Here is a 21,935-nt window from a genome sequence, read left to right on the forward strand (position 1 = left end):
GGGAGATTGAGTAGTAGTGTTTAAATGGGTAATTGTAAGCTGTTGGTTTTGGGTGTGATGTTAAAATGTTTAATATTGTCGCCATAATAAAATTTTATTTTAAAAATAACCAAGCTCTATTTCTTCATGTGATGACTCTTGGAGCGAATCATTCTTTCCGCAGTCTGACAAATAAACTGAAATATTGGGGGTTTGGTCCAGTATCCTAGCCACTGTTGGGGTCTGGTCTGGGATCGGAATAGTGGCCGATGTAACAATTGATTTGAGGTCCATTTCCCAGTCAGTCCTCCAGCACCTACCTGACTCTCGATTAGTGCAACATCTATTGCAGTTTTCCAACTGGGATGCAGGCCCCGTTACTTTCAGCTAATTTCAGCCCTCAGCTCTGTCACCCGGCTGTCATTGATATGAGCAATAGAGACAGAAAGGTGCCCGAGGAGAAAGTGGGAAGTTAAAACTTGTGGCTCAAAATCAATACTTCAACATTTGTCAGTTAAATCCATGTTATTTATACTGGGTTTTTAATTATTAGATTGAGGCATCGGAGGCAAAGGGTGGAGGGTTTTAAAGTATAACTTTTCCTTTCTAACTAGTGTCCGCCATGGCTCAGGGGGCAGCACTATCACCTCTGGATCATAAGGATAAGACCCAGTTAGGGACCTGTGGACAAAAACCAGTTCCAACATTCCTCATCCCAGCACTGAGGGAGTGCTGCACTGTCAGAACAGCTTTCTTTCAAATAGGATGTTAAACTGAGGCCACGTCTGCCCCCCTCAGGTGGATGTAAAAGTTCCCACAGCCACTATTTTGAAGAAGGGCAAGGGGAGTTATCCCCGGTGTCCTGGTCACTATTTATCCCTCAATCAACATCACTAAAACCAGATCATCTGCTCATTATCACATTGCTGTGTGTGGGATCTTGCTGTGTGTAAATTGGCTGCTGTGTTTCCTACATTACAACAGTGACTACACTTCAAAAGTACTTCATTGGCTGTAAAGCACTTTGGGACATCCTATGGTTGTGAAAGGCGCTATAGAAATGTAACTTTTTAAATTGAAGGTTTATGTTTTCTGATCTTATCTGGAACTTAATTGATTTCAGTCACACCCAACTTACCATTAAATAAATTCACTTTCGTTCAGACAAGACTTTAACCAATTAAGACAAAATCAGAATTCTCCGGATAGTAAATTTAAAAATAAATTTATTAAATGAAAATATTTACTGAACAACTTTAAGACATTAACTTTTACAACTTCATGTGGGTGATCAGTCTGTAGAAGCGTAACCCTCTCTGGCTCCTTCTTTGACAGTAATTCTTGTGGAATTCAGCCTCGGGAGTCTGGCTCCTTCTTTGACAGTCATTTCCTTCGAACTCGGCCTCGGGAATCTTCAGTACCTGGCCAACAAGGAAGACTTTTGGAACCTCTACTTTTATCCCCAAAGTGACCGTTACCGCACGTCAGAGTTGGGCCTGTTGTAACATGGCAATTGGTCAATTTGGTCACTAGATTAATTTAATTGGATCCCCAATTACTGACGCCACCTTCTCTCATTATCTTAGACAGGAATACAATAGAACTGTTTCATACTATCCCTTTATCTGAGTCTGTACAATCCCTTATTCAGACAGTTTCAAATGTTGAGGCGAATCAGAACTTGAAGGTCTCTCTTGCCAGTACATTTATCCTCATTGCACATTCTTTACATACACAGCAATTAAGCTTTTACAGCAAATGAAAATCAAGGTACGATCTAATGGCCACGATGCGCAAGGTGCAAATACAAGTGCGCCACTTAGATCGCAGGAGAGTCTGAAATCAGGCACCCCACTAAGCGCCAATCGGTTTCAGATCTAACCGGCCTATTCCCATTGGAGAGATCTGGATACAATTAAGGCCAATCTCCATCCCATTAACGGGAAGGACACCCTATGTAAAGGCCTTGATATAAGCGACTCCCCAGTCGGTCACATGGAAGCCAATTAGTATTGGCCCACACAGACAAGAGCCAGGCGTCACGATTCCCGAGGGTTCCCGGGCCATTGGGAGGCCCCTGAGTGGTGAGGGTTAGGGCAGGGTGGCCCTCCCTGGCCCAGCCCCTGGAACGTGTGCACTTGGCACTGCCAGTCTGGCACCGCAAACTTGGGTATTTCACACTCTGCCCATTCATGAAGATCATTCATAAAGACTGAGTCTTGATTTTGTGTAACAACAATGTCTTTCTCCCCATTTCAAATCCCCTGTGAAAATCCAAACACAGAGTATTGTGAAATTATTATATTTATAACAGAACGAGTTGTTGGGATTCACTGCCTAATAAAGGTGTAGGAAGTAAATTCAACAGCAACTTTCAAAAGGGAACTGGACAGATTCTGGGGGAAAAGGAACTTGCCGGGCGATGGGACTAATTAGAAAGTTCATTCAAAGAGCTAGCATGGGAACAATGGGTGGGATGGCCTCTTCCTGTGCTCTCTGAGACTTATTTGCATTTGAAGAAAGTGGGAAATACCTGGAAGCCACTTCCGACAATGCGGGTAGAAGCAGAGATGTTGGAATGTTTCTAAAAGGAAATTGGACGTGCTTTTGAGGGAAGTAAACTGACAGGGATATGGGGATAGAACGGGGCAATGGTTTGATCTACAGAGATCTGCAAGTTGTAAATCTTGGAATTCCCTACCCCAGAGGGCTGTGGGAGCTCAGTCATTGAGTGTGTTTAAAGCAGAGACTGACAGATTTATAAATACCAATAACATAAAGGGATATGGGGATAGTGTGGGGGAAAAGCATTGAAGTGGATGATCAGCCATGATCGTATTGAATGGTGGAGCAGGCTCGACGGGCTGAATGACCAACTCCTGCTCCTATGTTCCAATGGTACAATGATAAGCAGGAAAGTAAATTGTGAAGAGGACATAAGGAGGTTAAAAAGGTATATTTTAAATGAGTGGAAAAAGATCTGTCAAATGGGGAATAATGTGGGAAAATGTGAAATTGCCCTGTTGGCCAGAAGAATAAAAAAGCTTATTATCTAAATGGTGAGAGATTGCAGAGCTCTGAGATTCAGAGGGATCTGGATGTCCAAGAGCATGAATCACAAAAGGCGAGTATACAGGTACAGCAAGTAATTAGGAAAGCTAATAGAATGTTATTGTTTATTGTGAGGGGAATTGAATACAAAAGTAGGGAGGTTATGCTTCAGTTATACAGGACATTGGTGAGACCACATCTGGAGCACTGTGTACAGTAATGCTCTCATTTAAGGAATGATGTCAATGTGTTGGAAGCAGTTCAGAGAAGGTTTACTGAACTCATACCTGGCATTGGAGGCTAGTCTTATGAGGAATGATTGACAGGCTGGGCTTGTGTCCGATGGAGTTACGGTGACAAGATTGAACCGCATAAGATCCTGAGCGGCCTCGACAGGGTGGATGTGAAAGGATGTTTCCTCTTGTGGGAGGATCTAGAAATTGGAGTAACTTTAAAAGTAACAACTTGGCCATTTAAGGCAGAGGGTTTGGAACTCTCTTCCTCAAAGGGCAGTGGAAGTCGAGACTTTGAATATTTTGAAGGCAGGCTGGATAGATTCTTGAAAAGCAAGGGTGTGAAAGGTTATCGGGTGGGTAGGCAGGAATAAGACCATACTAAGACCAGACTTAATAGGAACAGGAGTAGGCCATTTGGCCTTTCCAGCCTGGTCCATCTTTCAATAGGATCACAGCTGATCTGACATTTCACACATTCACTTTCCTGCCCTTTCCCTGTAATTCTCGGTTACCTCACTGATCAAGAATCTATCTCAGCCTTAAATAGACAAAGGACTCTGTCCCCACAACTCTCATTGTTCCAAAGACTCTCAGAAGAATTTCCTCCTCATCTCAGTCTTAAATTGACATCTCTTTATTTTAAGATTATGCCCTCTGGTCCTAGATTCTCCCATGAGGGGAAACATCCTCTCAGCATTTACCCTGTGAAGCTCCTTAAGAATCCTGTATGGTTCAATGAGATCACCTCTCATTGTTCTAAATTACAATGAGTAGAGTCCCAACCTGTTTAACCTTTGCTCCTAAGACACCTCCATACCTGGCATCATCCTCGTGGACCTTCTCTAAACCTCCTCCAATGAAATAATACATTTCCTTACATAAGGGGATCAAAACTGCTCTGTTCTCCAGATGTGGTGTCACCAGCCCCTTGTACAGCTGCAGCAAGACTTCCCGACTCTTATACTCCAACCCCCTTGGAATCAGGGCCAACATTCCATTAGCCTTCCTGATTACCTGCTGCACCTGTCTGCTAGCTTTCTGTGTTTCGTGCACAAGTTCCCCCAAGTCCCTTTGCGTTGCAGCTTTCTGCAGTTTTTCACTATGTAAATAATACTGTTCTTTTGTTCTCCCTTCCGAAATGAACTTCACATTTTCCCACATTATGCTCCATATGGCAACTTTTTGTCCACTTGCTTAACCTCTCAATATCTCTTTGCAAACTGTTTGTATCCCCCTCGCAACTTGCATTTCTACCTATTTTCCTGTTGTCTTCAAATTTGGGCACAGTACGTTCGCTTCCTTCCTCCAAGTCATTAATATAAATTGTACACAGTTGCGATCCCAGGACTGATCCCTGGGGTACACCACTGGTTACAGGTCACCAACCTGAAAAAGAACCCCTTATCCCCACTCGCTGTTTCCTGCTCATTAGCCAATTCTCTATCCACGCCAACTCCATGGGTTCTTCTCTCATGACATAACGTTTTGTGAAGTACCTTGTGAAAGGCCTTCTGGAATTTTAAATACAACACATCTACTGGTCCCCCTCTATCCACTCTGGTTGAAACTTTCTCGAAACACTCTGACAAATTAGTCAGACACGGTTTCCCTTTCACAAAGCCATGTTGACTCTGCTTGATTAGATTATGATTTTCTCAATGTGCTCCTACTACTTCCCAATAATTGATTCCAACATTTTTTTCAACAATAAATGTTAGGCTAATCGCCCTATAGTGTCTTATTTTTTTCCTCCCTCCCATTCTGAATCGGAGGGTTGTCACAGTGGCAGTTTTCCAATCCTCTGGTACTTCCCCAGAATCCAAGGATTTTTGGAAAATTACGATCAATGCATCCACTATCTCTGCAGACATTTCTTTTAGGATCCTCGGATGCAGCCATCCAGGGGACTTATCTTATCCCCGTTAGTTTGTCCAAAATGACTTCTCCAGTGATGGTATTTAATTGCTCCATTCTTTAGTATTAATGGGATAGGCAAAATATCTTCCACCATAAAGACTGATGCAAAAAACTCTGTTTAACTCCTCTGCCATTTCCTTGTTCCCCATAACTGACACAGCGGCATGGAGGCACAGTGGTTAGCACTGTTGCTTCACAGCTCCAGGGACCCGGGTTCAATTCCCGGCTTGGGTCACTGTCTGTACGGAGTCTCCACGTTCTCCCCAAAATGCGTGGGTTTCCTCCCACAAGTCCCAAAAGACGTGCTTGTTAGGTGAATTGGACATTCTGAATTCTCCCTCTGTGTACCCGAACAGGGGCCGGAGTGTGGCGACTGGCGGATTTTCACAGTAACTTCATTGCAGTGTTAATGTAAGCCTATTTGTAACAATAATAAAGATTATAATAATAAAGAATATTCTTACTATTTCCTCAGACGTATTTTCTAAGGGGCCTCTGTGGAGTTGAGGTTTCAATCAGATCAGCCGTGAACTTATTGAATGGTGGAGCAGGCTCGAGGGGCCGAGTGGCCTACTCCTGCTCCTAATTCGTATGTTATCACATCCTTTATAATAGATTGTAGCATTTTCCCTCCTACTGATGTCAGGCTAATGGGTCTGTGCTTCCCTGTTTTCTCTCTATCTCCTTAAATAGTGGGGTTACATTTACCACCTTCCAATCTGCAGGAACCATTCCAGAATCTATAGAATTTTGAGAGATGATCACCAATGTATCCACTGTCTCTCCAGCCGCCTCTTTCAACACTCTGGGATGTAGAGCATCAGCTTTTGGGGATTTATTAACTTTCAATCTCATTAATTTCTCCAGTACTGCTTTTTCACTAATACTAATCTCTTTCAGTTCCTCGTGCTCAGTAGTCCCCTTGGTTCTCTGGTGTTTTTGGGACAATTTCTGTATCTTCCTCCGTGAAGACAGACACACATTGTTTAGTTTCTCTGCCATTTCCTTATTCCCCACTTTAAACTCTCCTCCGCTGCCTGGAATGGACCCACATTGGTCTTTGCTAATCTTTTCCTTTTCAAATTCCTATCGGAGCTTTTCCAGTTCTCCCCAGTTTGCTCTCATATTCTATTTTCTCTTCATCAGTTTCTTGGTCCTCCTTTGCTGAATTCTAAAACAAGTTCCCAATCCTCAGGCTCACTACTATTTGGGCCACTTTATGAGTCTCCTCCATTGATCTAATAAAATCTTTAACTTTTCTTGTTCGCCACGATAGCTTCATTTTGCTGTTTAATTTTTGCTTCTCAAAGGAATCTATATTTTATGTAAATAAAATGTGAGTGGTTGCCTGTCTATTGTCTATCGTCATACATAGAACAACAGAGAAGAAAGGACAGCACAGGAACAGGCCCTTCGGCCCACCAAGCCTGCTCGGATCATGATGTCTGACTAAACTAAAACCTTCTGTGCTTCCAGGGTCTGTATCCATCTATTCCCATCTTATTCATGTATTCGTCAAGGTGCCTCTTAAACGTCACTATCGTACCTGCTTCCACCACCTCCTCCAGCAGCGAGTTCCAGGCACTCACCACCCTCTGTGTAAAAAAACCTCCCTCACACATCTCCTCTAAACTTTGCCCCTCGCACCTTAAACCTATTTCACCTGGTAATTGAATTTTATAACCTGGGAAAAAGCTGCTGACTATCCACTCTGTCCATGCCACTCAGTTTTGTAAACTTTTATCAGGTCGTCCGTCAACCTCCGTCGCTCTAGTGAAAACAATCCGAATTTATCCAACCTCTCCTCATAGCTAATACCCTCCAGGCCAGGCAACATCCTGGTAAACCTCCTCTGTACTCTCTCCAAAGCCGAAACATCCTTTTGGTAATGTGGTGACCAGAATTGGAGGCAATATTCCACGTGTGGCCTAACTAAGGTTCTGTACAGCTGCAGCATGACTTGCCAATTTTTATACTCAATGCCCCGACCAATGAAGACAAGCATGCCGTCTGCCTTCTTAGCTCCTTATCCACCTGCGTTGCCACTTTCAGTGATAGGTTTATTGTAATTTCCCAATCTACCACAGACAACTTGCCCCTCAGACCATGACAGTTTCCTTCTGCGAGAAACACCCAGATAAATTAGACAAAAGAACCATGTAACCACCACAGCCCATCTTCATGAGAACATGGCTACTTTGGGGACTAAATATCTTGCAACGTGCAAACACCTTTTCATTCGGTGCTCCTCGCCAAACTTGGAACCAGGTAATCGCAACTAGCCTCAAAAATGGTCAGCCCATCGGAGGCAGAGGTGTTAGACCGGCCAGTCCAGCAGAAAGAAACCCTCCAATCATCACCATTCACCAGATGTCAGAATGAACAAAATGTAGTCCTGGATGTCAGTGAGAGCAGAACCAATAACAACGGAGCCAACATCTGTAATTTGTGAACTTGTTGGAGTCACAACAGGGTGTGATGAATCACAATCCCCCCCCTCCCCACATTGAGAGATGAATGGTCTCTCCCCAGCATTAACTTGCTAGTGTCTCCGTAGTTGGGAAGGATCATTCAATGTCTCCCCTGCTCAGAGCAGGTGAATGGCCTCTGCCAGGTGTGAAGTCGCTCGTGTTCCCGCAGGGTGTCTGGCTATCTGAATCCCTTCTCTCACTAAGAGCAGGTTAACACCTTCTCCCCTGTGTGAACTCGCTGGTGTATCTGCAGGTGGGATAACTGAGCGAATCCCTTCTCACACTGAGAGCAGGTGAACGGCCTCTCCCCAGTGTGAACTCGCTGGTGTGTCAGAAGGCTCGATGAAGTAGTGAATCCCTTCCCACACCGAGAGCAAGTGAACGGCCTCTCCCCAGTGTGAACTCGCTGGTGTGTCTGCAGGCTGGATAACTGAGTGAATCCCTTCTCACACTGAGAGCAGGTGAACGGCCTCTCCCCAGTGTGAACTCGCTGGTGTGTCAGCAGGCTCGATGAAGTAGTAAATCCCTTCTCACAGTGAGAGCAGGTGAACGGCCTCTCCCCAGTGTGAACTCGCTGGTGTGTCTGCAGGCTGGATAACTGAGTGAATCCCTTCTCACACTGAGAGCAGGTGAACGGCCTCTCCCCAGTGTGAACTCGCTGGTGTATCTGCAGGTGGGATAACTGAGCGAATCCCTTCTCACATTGAGAGCAGGTGAACGGCCTCTCCCCAGTGTGAACTCGCTGGTGTGTCAGAAGGCTCGATGGAGTAGTGAATCCCTTCTCACACTGAGAGCAAGTGAACGGCCTCTCCCCAGTGTGAACTCGCTGGTGTGTCAGCAGGCTCGATGAAGTAGTAAATCTCTTCTCACAGTGAGAGCAGGTGAACGGCCTCTCCCCAGTGTGAACTCGCTGGTGTGTCTGCAGGCTGGATAACTGAGTGAATCCCTTCTCACACTGAGAGCAGGTGAACGGCCTCTCCCCAGTGTGAACTCGCTGATGTATCCGCAGGCTCAATGAAGTAGTGAATCCCTTCCCACACTGAGAGCAGGTGAACGGCCTCTCCCCAGTGTGAACTCGCTGGTGTTTCCGCCAGCTGGATAACTCAGTGAATCCCTTCCCACACTGAGAGCAGGTGAACGGCCTCTCCCCAGTGTGAACTCGCTGGTGTGACTGCAGGGTGGCTAATCGACTGAATCCCTTCTCACACACAGAGCAGGTGAACGGCCTCTCCCCAGTGTGACTGCGTCGATGAACTTCCAGCTTTGATGGAGCCCTGAATCCCTTTCCACAGTCCCCACATTTCCACGGTTTCTCCATGTTCTGGGTCTCCTCGTTTCTCTCCAGGTTTGACTAACAGTTGAAGCCTCGATCACACACAGAACACATGTACAGTCTCTCTCAGGGGCTGGTTTAGCTCACTGGGCTAAATCGCTGGCTTTTAAAGCAGACCAAGGCAGGCAGCAGCAGCACGGTTTAATTCCCGTACCAGGCTCCGGAATGTGACGACTAGGGGCTTTTCACAGTAACTTCATTGAAGCCTACTTGTGACAATAAGCGATTTTTATTTCATTTTCATTTCATTTCATTTTACCCGCTGTGAACGGTGCAATATTTTTTCAGACTGTGTAACTGGTTAAAAGCTCTTTCCACAGTCAGTGCTCTGGAGCACTCTCACTCGGGTGTGTGTGTCTCGGTGCTTTTCCAGTCACACTGATGGTTAAAATCTTTTGAAGCCGACAGAACAGACAAACATTTCTCCTTCTAGATTCAAAGGCCGATAATATTCAGTTCCAAGGAATTGAAAGACTCAGCCAGATCGAGACGTAAAGTTTGTGATTTCTCTCTGTAATTCCTCCTCTTCGTCTAATATCCTGTGAAAACAATTTACAAAAGACATCACTGTCAGTACAGAATAGAAATTCAGAACAGACAATTCTAGTTCCTAGAGAACATTCTTTACTCTCTCATTCCCCAAAAGCTGTAAATCTCCGTCCCACACACTCTCCCTCCATTCTCACTCTGCTGTATCTAATATCCACCCTCCCAATTCTTCCACAACTTGAAAGATCACCAGAGGGTCCTGGAGATGGGCAAGGTGAGGTGAGACCTGGCTCCCACCTCACCTTACAGTGAATTATGTTGCTTTATCCTGTGACCCTGAAAATTGTATCCGACAACTCCGTCAAGTCTTTCAATAATCCGACTACTGCCTTGGTCTTCGCTAAATCCTTGAAGGGGAAGAATTGGAGCAAAGATTTGCAGCCCAGACTAACTGAGACTCTAATCTGGACTCTTTCCCTATGATGGTGTTGTTGTCTGAATTTGTTATCTGTTATCCTGTTGAAGGGAGTTGTTATTCTGTGAGGGCCGTTTGAATGTCTTCTTCTTCTCCTCGAGTGTTCCAGAGACTTGTATTATATTATCTCAGTTATGGCGGATGGGCTGTGTGCTTATATTCCATCGTCTTTCTTCTATTATCCGAGCGTCAATCATGGCAGAACCGTGTGGTGCCATTGCCAAAGGGTGGGAAGTGGTGGATGCAGGTCTTCATGGGTGGGTCTAAAATGTGGGAGGGACATTCGATCCCCATTCCCTTGTTGGCCCTTCTTTTCTTCTCCTCAGTTTTGAGAAGGTACCCTGAGGGTAACGCCAGTCTGGCCATCGGATTAATCCTCCGGGTCCTCAGTCTTATTGAGGAATGTCCCCTTGGATCTATTGTGGTGGTGATTCTTTTGTATTTTTGTTATAATGGGAGGGGTTATGTTGACTTTATCCTACTCTGGTACAGACAGGGCTTTTATCTGTGAAAGGAGCAGTTTGGGGAGACTTTGGTGCCTCTGGTGTAAAGTGAGTTGGAGGAGGGGGTAATGGCGCACGCCCGATTGTGGTGTGAAAATCTGTTCCTGTTCTCTCTGTCGCCTAATGGTGGCAGTTAATCTGCAAATTTTCTCAGGTAATGTATGGGGTATCCATCACCCTATCAGAAGGAAAAATATCCTCTCCTTTCTTAAGGAGAAAGTCGACATAACCTTAGTGCAGAAAACTCATCTGGATGATGAGGAACAGTTCTGGTCAGCCTATTATAGGAAGGATATTGATAAACTAGAAAGAGTGCAGAAGAGATTTACAAGGATGCTGCCACGACTTGATGGTCTATTTTAACCTGTTAACTGGTTGTTCAATTGATCTGGCATTTCATCTCGAGGCTCTGGTCCCTCAAATATCCTGTTCCAAATGAATTCTGCAACGTGTTGCTTGGATTTATGTTGGCAATATCTCTTGTTCCACTTTGTGCCCATTTCCCACCATTTTTTCTGTTACTCTGTAGCACTCATTGTTTAAAAAATGATTTTAAAAATAATAACTTATTAAAAATCTGTCCACCTCATCCGTGAATATATTCAATGACCCCCACATCCCACTGGTCCCTGTGGAAGAGAAATCCAGAGACTAATAACCCTCTGAGGGAAGAGATGACTGGAACTATATAACATAGCTACAGTACAATATTACAAGGCTAGAAATAATAATAAATATACTTTATTACAGAACCATAAATATCTAATTTGTACCACATAACACGAGACATGTCTCCGTCTGATATTCATTTACTGTCTCCTTAAATGTAAGCCATCTCCTGGGGAAACCAGCCCTTTCATTGTGAACATTGGGAAAGAGACCATCCTTTTAGCCAGACAAATAAATGTGTCAAGCTGAGGGAGCAAAGGATGCCAATGTCTTTACGAGAGAGAGAGACCTGGGCCATGCTTTTCAGAGTCTGCACCCTCCCTCGATTCACTTCCATTCCCTTCAGAATGAGAAAATAAAGAGTTTTACTCACAGATGTTGGAGAGAGGAGGAAGTTTTCAGTCTGTGTGAGGTCCTAGTTTTGCTCATTGTTCAGCTTCCGCATTCAGACAATGGGGGGGCTGATTGGATGGAGGAAGAGAGTCCTTCCGGTTCACCAACTCTTCCCATTGGGCAACAACTTTGCGGCGCGCGCAAAGGAATCCGTGGTGACGTCTCACGGTTCCAGTGCGCAAGCGCGGCAGCTCCGCCCGATTCATTGTTCCCCCTCCTCGAGACAAGGTTTCCAGACAACCGGCTGACAGCTCCGGCCAGAGCGAGAAGCCTCTCGGTGATTTCCCCTCCTCCCGGCCCGGGACTGCGCATGTGCGAGGAAAAGCTCACCCCCTGACCTTCCTGATGAGGTGTTGACCAATGAGAATAGTTAGGACCGGAAGGACTCTGCTCCTCCAGCCAATCAACGCGAGCTCTGTGTGAATGGTGATTGAGCTTCACACAGACTGAAACCTCCTCCTGTCTCCGACACCTGTGAGTAGAACACTTTCTTTTCTCTCCCTTTCCATTTCTTTTCTCATTCTGACCTTCAATTGGTCACTTGCAGCAACTGAAGGGAAAGGAAGTGAATCCAGGGAGGGTGCAGACTCTGGAAGGCTTGGCCCAGGACAGGCGCAGCAGGGGGTGGATGGGGAGTGGAGCTCCCTCTGCGCTGTCTCCATCAAGCGCAGGCTCTCGGAGGGCCAGGTCGGCGTTTGCGGAATGGAGGAAGGAGGGGAGCTGGATATGTTACTGAAAGCGGCAGGTCGGATTGGGGCCAGGGTTGGAATTCTAACGGAAGGCCGCGCCCGCGCCTGCAGCCCGGGGTGGGTTGGTGCTGGGTTGCTGCTGCTCCTGGAGATTCCGGGTGTTGGCTCCTTGGACAGTCGGGATAGACTCTGGGACTTTCCAGCCTTTTACTGACTGTTGCCTACATGTTGCTTTTCGTGAGTTTCGGCTGGAAGGTCTCGAGGGCCGGAGGTCACGACATGGAACGTGTAATTTGGTGAACTTTTTGGGGGCATTGTATTGTCAAAGTTAATATTTTCCCGCTTCTGTGATAGAAAAATTCAACACACTCGTTACGACAGAATAACAAGCTTTATTTTACGAAAACAACTGCTTGCAGTAATGGCTGAAACTTGAAGTCAGAGGGCAGTCAACAAAACTGCTCAGTCTGTCACAAGTTCTGCGCTTTTTGCGGAGAATTAGCTCAATATTTGTACATTAACTTTATCAAGATTATATGACAACAGTATGGTCAGGAGTTTGAGCGGAAATACAAACGGAAGCAAGACCAGACCATGTTTGGCCATATCACTCATACCATTATTTAGTCGCTGGAGGGAACATTGAAAAGTCAGAATAGACTTGTTTTTTCCTGAATTATCTTTGTTTTAAATTCCTATGGCCCTGGGTTATGACGAGTTAGTTTTATCAGGAGTTGCTGAGGTCCGGTGTTTTGGAATGGCTTGACCTTCGCTGATCTTTTCAGACTTCAAGTTATGCAGAGTTGGTCCATGGCCATACTAGTCTGAAAATAGTTAGGGCAGAATTCTTTACCTGGGCCTGGGGAGCTGGAATGAGTAGTTTCAGTCTATCTGGTATTGTATCAAACCTTTTGACCAATCTTCCCATTGACCAGTTTTCTCATCATGCCATTACTTAATTCGTACCATATCACATTCCCTCCTTTTGTCATATCATGACAACTAGTTAAATAGGTATATCCATGACTCGTTTGAAAATGCATTTACACAAGCAACCAAGAAATCCTAACCCTAGTAGAATTAGGAGTAGTAGAATGAAGGCCTTAAAGATCCAATCAAATAATCCGTGACCCAACCATCCTTGCCAATCCGGCGGGTTATAGTCATGAAATTCACTGCCAATCTCTTGAATTTGAGCAGCCTGTCTCTTAATATGGTCGGCCAAGTTAGTGATATTTTCAGAGCCATCTGGAATATAAGTACAGCACTCCTGACCTATGATAGCGCACGTTCCTCCCTGAGAGACTAACAGATAATCCAAAGCCAGTCGATTTTGTAATGCCACGGTCCGGACAGCTACTAGCTCAGCTGAGACCTCAGCCAGTGCCTATCCAGCTTCCCTGGCTTCTGCTGCCATTACGTTCGCCAGTTGTTCCAATGCTGTGGCCATGTGGATCAGTTCGTCGGATGCCTTGCCCGTTTCGTACAAGGGAAAGGCCATCATAAAGAACTGCTCTGTTTCAGAAATAGTCCTTTTTGCTCGCGAGGGGGAGTGCTTAAGGCTGGGTAGGTGACGCATTTGAGGTATAACATATCAAAAAAGCAGGATCCTGTCCAATCAATGGGGAGCCATGGATATGCCGCATATAAAATAGGTTCCATTATAGGCCGTAAAATCATCAGCTGATGTCATCCAGGGGATTGGGGATGTCTGTCCCCATGAAATGTTAGAGGTTATGTTCCATACCTTGGACCAATCACAGTTAAACATGCCCTTGTTGGATATGCCTGGTACCGGTCCTTGCCAGTCAACTGTAAGGTTGCATCTACTTTGCCCCATTAACTTTCCTTTCCCTGATTTATTAAAACACATGGAACCTTGAACATTATACGAGTGGACAGTGAGGGAGGGTGGAGTCAAGGCATGATTATAGGTAGGTTGATACGAAGCTGAAAATTTAGTCATGTCATAGCCAGCAGATCTCCATATTTCCATATCCCCCCTATCTCCCCTGCTCCCTGTTTGATTTTGTCGTAAAATCCATTCAACCATCTCTGCGATATGAAAGGGGAGGGATTGGAGAGGTAGTCCTTCCCTCGAATGGACGGGGATGTGGGTACAAACCCAACACTTGCTTACGTTCAATTGTTCGGCATAAAGATATGACATATATAAATAGGTATTGGAAGGCAGGTCTCGTTGAGGTCGTTTTTTTTTTACTACCGAGTGGCCATTAAGGCTAAATAGTCCAGAGAGTCCAAAAATTATAATGAAGATCTTCATCCTGTGTTCTCGTCTGGGTTGGAGACTATCTTCTGGCAATCGATTAGATGTATCCAACTTGAACGTCCTTCAAGTTTGACGGAGGTTGGTGTAGTCAGCAGTATGAGGAAGGGTCTGCTCCAGCGTTGTCCTAGTTTCTTTCTGTCCCAGTTTTTCACCAACACGTGGTCTCCGGGTTTGATCACTGGATATCAAGGGACGGCTGTCCCTGCCGTTACTGGGAGATGTGCCTGTTTTACCTGTGAGTGGAGAAACTTCAGAGAAAGTGTTAATTGCTTCAAATAGTTCTGCATTTGTTCCCCCATCACATGGAGGTCTACTCCCTCTAGGGGTTTTTCATGGGCATCCCAGGGAGTCCTCATTGGCCGACCATAGACTATCTCTGCAGCTGACAGTCCGGTCCGCAAATGGGGAGTCACTCGCATGTGGAACAGTGCCAAGGGTAATACTTTTAGCCAATTTAACCCAGTTTCTTCAGTTAATTTAGATAATTTGTCTTTTAAAGTCCCGTTGGCTCTTTCCACAATTCCTGCAGCCTGCGGGTGATACGCGCAGTGCAGTTGCTGTTTAATTACGAGTGCTTCGCACAATTCAGTATTGATTCGAGCCACTAAATGTGGTCCATTGTCTGAGCTCACCATTTTGGGTGCCCCAAAACGAGGAATGACTTCCGTTAACAACAGCTTCACCACTGTATGTGCCGTACATTTAGTGGTGGGGAAGGCTTCAATCAATTTACTAAACACATCGATTATGACTAAACAATATTTATAGCACTGTGCTTTTGGCAATTCGATAAAATCAAGCTGTTATACAGGCAAAAGGGCCATCTGGCAAGGGAGTGGTTCCTGGAGGGCATTTAATGCCTTTACCCATATTATGCTTCATGCAAATAACGCATCGATCCAGCCGCATTTGTGCTGCTGTATTCAGATCTGGGTGCCACCAAGCTTTCAGGAGTAGCTGTACCATTCCCTCCTTGCCAAGATGGGTACAAGAATGCAAATAATCAATAAGTATCGGCAATAAAGAATTCGGAATACAAACTTGACCAACGGGAGAAAGCCAGAGGTCTCGTGTCAAGGAGTGTGAACACCCCATTGACTTCCATAGTGTGCACTCGGAATCAGAGGCGTCCCTCTGTAAATTTTGAACTTCAGTTATCTCTGGCATGCCCTTCGTTCCTAATGCAGGTACCTGGTTTAGAGCCTCATTAGCCCCACTGGGAACAATCACAGAGGCTGATATACCCGCAGCCTTAGCAGCCGAATCAGCACGGGCATTTTCTAATTGAACAGGAGTGTCCCCCTTTGTGTGCGCAGCACATTTAATAATTGCCAATTGATGGGGAAGCTGAATAGCATCGAGGAGATTTTTAACCCAAAGAGCATTTTGAATGGGAGCTCCCGCTGAGATGAGAAAGCCTCGCTGTTGCCAGAGACGACCAAAATCGTGGGTCACGCCAAAGGCATACCTAGAATCAGTGTAAACATTAGTACTTTTATCTGTGGCCAAAATACATGCTCGAGTAAGGGCAAATAGCTCGGCTTTTTGTGCGGAGACAGGGGTCTCGAAGGCTGCTGCTTCCTGCACGTCAGTGTCAGTTACCACGGCATATCCCGACTGTGGGATGCCAGTGAGAGAAATGGAGGAACTGCCATCAACATAAAAAATTAGATCTGGATTATCAATAGGCCGGTCCATTAAATCTGGGCGAGGTGTGGTGAGGAAGTGATTCCGAAACAAACAGTCGTGTGGCAGGTCCGCAAGGTTATCGGGGGGATGTTCGAGGAACACAGCATGATTTAAGGTAGAACAGTAATGAAAAGAGAGGTAGGGGTTTTGCAATAGTGAAACCTCATAGTGGCTCAAGCGGGCTTGAGTCAGATGCTGGGTTTGCTGAGACGTTAGGAGAGCCACAGGTATGCACTTGTACTGGCTGGTGAAGGGTCAGATTAGAGGCTGCCTGTGCTAACAAATGGACAGCCGTAAGAATTTGGGTGCAGGGAGGTAGACCGCAAGCTACAGGATCCAATTTCGTAGAATAGTAGGCGACCGGGCGATGCCGGTCACCGTGTTCTTGTGTTAGAACACCAGTGGCACATTCATCAAGAACATTAACGTACAACTGAAAGGGTCTGTCATACATAGGTCATCCTAGCGCTGGGGTGGTAGCCAGGGCGTTTTTGAGAGTAACAAAAGATTGCTTTGCTGAATCAGGAAGTTCACACTTAAGAGGAGCATTTTGAGAGGAGTATGGAGTTAAATCTTTAGTATGGACAGTAATATTCGGAATCCATTGTTAGATTTCTTTGAAGAGATAACAAATAGGTTAGACCAAGGAGAGCCAATGGATGTTATCTATCTTGACTTCCAAATGGCCTTTGATAAGGTGCCTCACGGGAGACTGCTGAGTAAAATAAGGGCCCATGGTATTCGAGGCGAGGCACTAACATGGATTGACGCTTGGCTATCAGGCAGAAGGCAGAGAGTTGGGATAAAAGGTTCTTTTTCGGAATGGCAACCGGTGACGAGTGATGTCCCGCAGGGTTCAGTGTTGGGGCCACGATCTAGATGACGGGACTGGGGGCATTCTGGCTAAGTTTGCCGATTATACAAAGATAGGTGGAGGGGCAGGTAGTTTGGAGGAGGTGGGGAGGCTGCAGAAAGATTTAGACAGTTTAGGAGAGTGGTCCAAGAAATGGCTGATGAAATTCAACGTGGGCAAGTGCGAGGTCTCGCACTTTGGAAAAAAGAATAGAGGCATGGACTATTTTCTAAACGGTGACAAAATTCATAATGCTGAAGTGCAAAGGGACTTGGGAGTCCTAGTCCAGGATTCTCTAAAGGTAAACTTGCAGGTTGAGTCCGTAATTAAGAAAGCAAATGCTTGTCATTTATCTCAAGAGGCTTGGAATATAAAAGCAGGGATGTACTTCTGAAGCTTTATAATGCATTAGTTAGGCCCCATTTAGAATACTGTGAGCAATTTTGGGCCCCACACCTCAGGAAGGACATACTGGCACTGGAGCGGGTCCAGTGGAGATTCACACAGATGATCCCAGGAATGGTCGGCCTAACATACGATGAACGTCTGAAGATCCTGGGATTATATTCATTGGAGTTTAGGAGGGTGAGGGGAGATCTAATAGAAACTTACAAGATAATGAATGGCTTAGATAGGGTGGATGTAGGGAAGTTGTTTCCATTAGCAGGGGAGAGTAGGACCCGGGGGCACAGCCTTAGAATAAAAGGGAGTCACTTTAGAACAGAGATGAGGAGAAATTTCTTCAGCCAGAGAGTGGTGGGTCTGTGGAATTCATTGCCACAGAGGCCGGTGGAGGACGGGACGTTGAGTATCTTGAAGACAGAAGTTGACAAATTCTTGATTTTTCGAGGAATTAAGGGCTATGGAGAGAGCGGGTAAATGGAGTTGAAATCAGCCATGATTGAATGGTGGAGTGGACTCGATGGGCCGAATGGCCTTACCTCCGCTCCTATGTCTTATGGGTAAGGATGGGTGACAGGTGACAGGATCGGAAATTGTGGTTTGGGTCTTCACTGACCAAATGTTTTATTGATCCGAAAGATGTAAAAGGGACCAAACTCCAGCAGAAATCGAGCAGAGCTGAGAACAGACGACTTGCTGTGTGGGAACAGGGAGATAAACAGCTCCCAAAGGACAGAGAAAACAAGAGTGCCTGGAATCCTAGACAACACCTGGGTGTCAAGGCCACCATGTTTTCACTGCTTGGCATGGGAATGCTGACTCCCTGTACCGGGGACGGAGCGTGGGGAAGACAATTGTTTGAGAGTTTGATGTGGCTTGGGTGGGTACAGATGGTTCAATGACAGGCTTTGTAATTGGTCCATTCAAACGTTATCTCAGCAATGATTGGGTGAAATCAGTCTCCATAGACTTTGTGATGTAATAAAGTATAAGAAGAGATTTGTTGAGGTTTTACATATTCCACTGACTGGGACCATAGCATCTGGGGCAGAACAGGGAGCATTTACCTGGAGATGGTGCTTCCACCCAGAGTGTAATGGGAATGCTGCTGCACTTTGATATTACTGCTCAGACATTAGCATGTGTCAGCTCTTATTTATACTGAATAGCATCTAACCACGGTCACCAATAAAGGTTATCACTGCGAATCATTTCAGAGTTTGGGAAAAGGGAAAAAAGGGCTAACTGACTCCCTAAAATTTAGAGTTTCCAATTAAGGGGCAATTTAGCATGGCCAATCCACCTATCCTGCACATCTTTGGGTTGTGGGGGTGAGACCCACACAGACACGGGGAGAATGTGCAAACTCCACACGGACAGTGACCTGGGGCCCGGATAGACCCCGGGTCCTCAGCACCGTAGGCAGCAGTGCTAATCACTGATCCACCGTTCTGCCCCGGAACCCCATTTCTAACATCGCTGTGTCAAAAATAAATTCTCATCTCTCCCTCTGGCTCCTTTGCCAATTACCTCTGAGGGACTTACTTTCTGTTAAAGAGCCTGTCAACCCCTCTCACCCACTTTCCCTAAAGTACATCAATCTATTCATGAAAAGTCCAGAAAAATCAAATACTTTTATAACAAATGTTTATTAATCTAAGAGAAAAGGTGAGATATAGAAGGTTATTTGAGGATCAAAGCCAACCAGAGTAAAGGATGTTCAGGATGCAAATTGTTTCTCTTTGGTTCCTCTGTTCCTGTGACTCCCTACTTTGGACATGGGCACTGAACCCTGTGGCCAGGGCACCATCAGCCCCAATAACCCCCCCCCGCCATCTCCCCCTCGTGCCCTGATTGATAGAGGCCCATTTCCCAGTCCATCCTCCAGCACCTTCCTGTCTCTCTGTTAGTGAGGTGCCCATGGCAAGTGTGATGGGAGGAGATGCATTAGGGTTACAATCAATAGGGAGTGTGCGGGGGAACAGTGATTTATAGTTTGAGAGGGAAAAGAATGTTCTCTGATGACTAGAATTGTCAGTTCTTGATTTCTGCCCTTTCCTTACGGCGATGTCCTTTGTAATCTCCTTTCCCAGGCGATGAGTAGAGAGGTTTTTGCAGACAGGAAACACAAACCAAACATCCCTATTCTGAGATGTGTCCTTTTAGATTGGACTCTAGACATGGGACTTGGTTCGCAGACTATGGACTTACTCCGGTGTCTGTTTAACACTTGTTTATTAGTTCTACATCTAAACAAGTTACAGAGTAGGCATGTTACTCCTCGGCACAATTCCAACCCTCCCTTGAGAGTCTAACACATGTTAATAAATCAGCATCCACATCATACAGTAGCATGTGCCATCTCTTAACCTGTTACACTAGATCTCTTCCCCCCCCCCCCCCCCCCCCCCCCTCCCCACTCCCAAATATACTATCCAGGAGTTCTGTAGCCATCTAAAATACATGTCAACAGTTTTGAGAAGGTACACAAAGTCTGCAGTGCCGCCTGCACACCTGCCTTTGAGAACGTTGCTGCAGTCGGTCCAGTAACAGACAAGAAAGGTGCTGACTTGAAGCTTTTGCTTCATTTCATGAAGACCTGATGCAGCCGGTACCAGAGAAAATGGTGTTTCCACAACCCGCACTGCTGGCCTCTCTGCGGGTGGGGCAAGGACAGGGACTGCTCAGCAGGGAGGGTCATCATTACCTCTCCCTCCAGTGAACCTCCTCCTTTAGGACAAGGACAGGGACTGCTCAGCAGGGAGGGGCATCATTAACTCCCTCTCCAGTGAACCTCCTCCTTCAGGACAAGGACAGGGACTGCTCAGCAGGGAGGGGCATCATTACCTCTCCCTCCAGTGAACCTCCTCCTTCAGGACAAGGACAGGGACTGCTCAGCAGGGAGGGTCATCATTACCTCTCCCTCCAGTGAACCTCCTCCTTCAGGACAAGGACAGGGACTGCTCAACAGGGAGGGTCATCATTACCTCTCCCTCCAGTGAACCTCCTCCTTCAGGACAAGGACAGGGACTGCTCAACAGGGAGGGGCATCATTACCTCTCCCTCCAGTGAACCTCCTCCTTCAGGACAAGGACAGGGACTGCTCAGCAGGGAGGGTCATCATTACCCCTCCCTCCAATGAACCTCCTCCTTCAGGACAAGGACAGGGACTGCTCAGCAGGGAGGGTCATCATTACCTCTCCCTCCAGTGAACCTCCTCCTTCAGGACAAGGACAGGGACTGCTCAGCAGGGAGGGTCATCATTACCTCTCCCTCCAGTGAACCTCCTCCTCCAGGACAAGGACAGGGACTGCTCAGCAGGGAGGGTCATCATTACCTGTCTCTCCAGTGAACCTCCTCTTCCAGGACAAGAAGTCTTACAACACCAGATTAAAATCCAACAGATTTGTTTTGAATCACTAGCTTTCGGAGCACAGCTCCTTCCTCAGGTGAGTGTCAGTGAAGGAGCTGTGCTCCAAAAGCTAATGATGTGGAACAAACCTGTCGGACTTTAACCTGCTGTTGTTAAGACTTCTTACTGCGCCCACCCCAGTCCAACGCCGGCATCTCCACTTCAGGACAAGGACAGGGACTGCTCACCAGGTAGGGTATTTATTACCTCTCTCTCCAGTTAGTCTCCTTCTTCGATATGATCAAAATGTTTTTTACATCAACATCTTCATCACTGCCACCATGTTCTTTGATGTGTCCTTCTATATTGGACTACAGGCAAGGGCCTCGGTTCTTGCACAAACTATGGTCACATTCTGATATCTGCTTGAAAATAGTTTATTAGTACGATATCTGAACAGGTTACAGAGCAGGCATGCTGCTCAGAGGCAGGATTCCAACCTCTGAGTCTAACACACGACTGGCTGATGCCACAGGTACATCATCATCAGTGTCAGATATTAGCGCATCCCAGCTGTTAATCCTTTATGTTTGGGGCAGAACAATGGCACAGGGATGGCACAGTGGTGCACACTCCTGCCTCATAGTGCCAGGGATCCGGGTTTAATTCTAGTCTTGGGGCGTTGGCACATTCTCCCCATATCTTCGTGGGTTTCCTCCGGGTGCTCCGGTTTCCTTCCACAAACCAAAGATGTGCAGGTTAGGTGGATTGGCCGTGCTAAATTATCCCTAAGTGTCCAAAAGAGGTTAGGTGAGGTTACTGGGTTACAGGAATAAGGGTCAGGGCGTGGACCTCGGTGGGGTAATCTTTCCAAGGGTCAGTGCAGACTCGAAGGGCTGAATGGCCTCCTGCACTGTAGAGATTTTATGATTCTATGTTACAATTCAATCATGGATGTGATTAACAGCAGCAATAACAACAGACTCCACCTCCTTTAATCACTTGTGAAGACACTGGTGCCTCAACAGGTTGGACAACTGAGTGGATCCCTTCCCACACTCAGAGCAGGGGAATGGTCGCTCCCCTGTGTGAACCCGCTGGTGAGTCAGCAGTTGGGAAGACTGAGCGAATCCTTTCCCACAGT

The 21,935-nt window shown here is 46.1% G+C and overlaps 1 protein-coding gene across 1 annotated transcript; it reads right to left on the bottom strand.

The window, feature by feature from the left end:
• Nucleotides 1-1,188: 1,188 nt before the first annotated feature.
• LOC140422380 (uncharacterized) lies at nucleotides 1,189-11,636 on the bottom strand. Its single transcript, XM_072507397.1, has 2 exons — nucleotides 11,497-11,636; nucleotides 1,189-9,526 (listed from the first exon to the last, which is right to left on the bottom strand). The coding sequence occupies exon 2, from the start codon at nucleotides 8,970-8,972 to the stop codon at nucleotides 7,854-7,856; it is 1,119 nt and encodes a 372-aa protein (XP_072363498.1). The 5' UTR covers nucleotides 8,973-9,526; nucleotides 11,497-11,636; the 3' UTR covers nucleotides 1,189-7,853.
• Between the last annotated feature and the right edge of the window lie 10,299 nt (nucleotides 11,637-21,935).

This window comes from Scyliorhinus torazame, chromosome 5, assembly GCF_047496885.1.
Source record: "Scyliorhinus torazame isolate Kashiwa2021f chromosome 5, sScyTor2.1, whole genome shotgun sequence".
NCBI classification, from domain to species: Eukaryota; Metazoa; Chordata; class Chondrichthyes; order Carcharhiniformes; family Scyliorhinidae; genus Scyliorhinus; species Scyliorhinus torazame.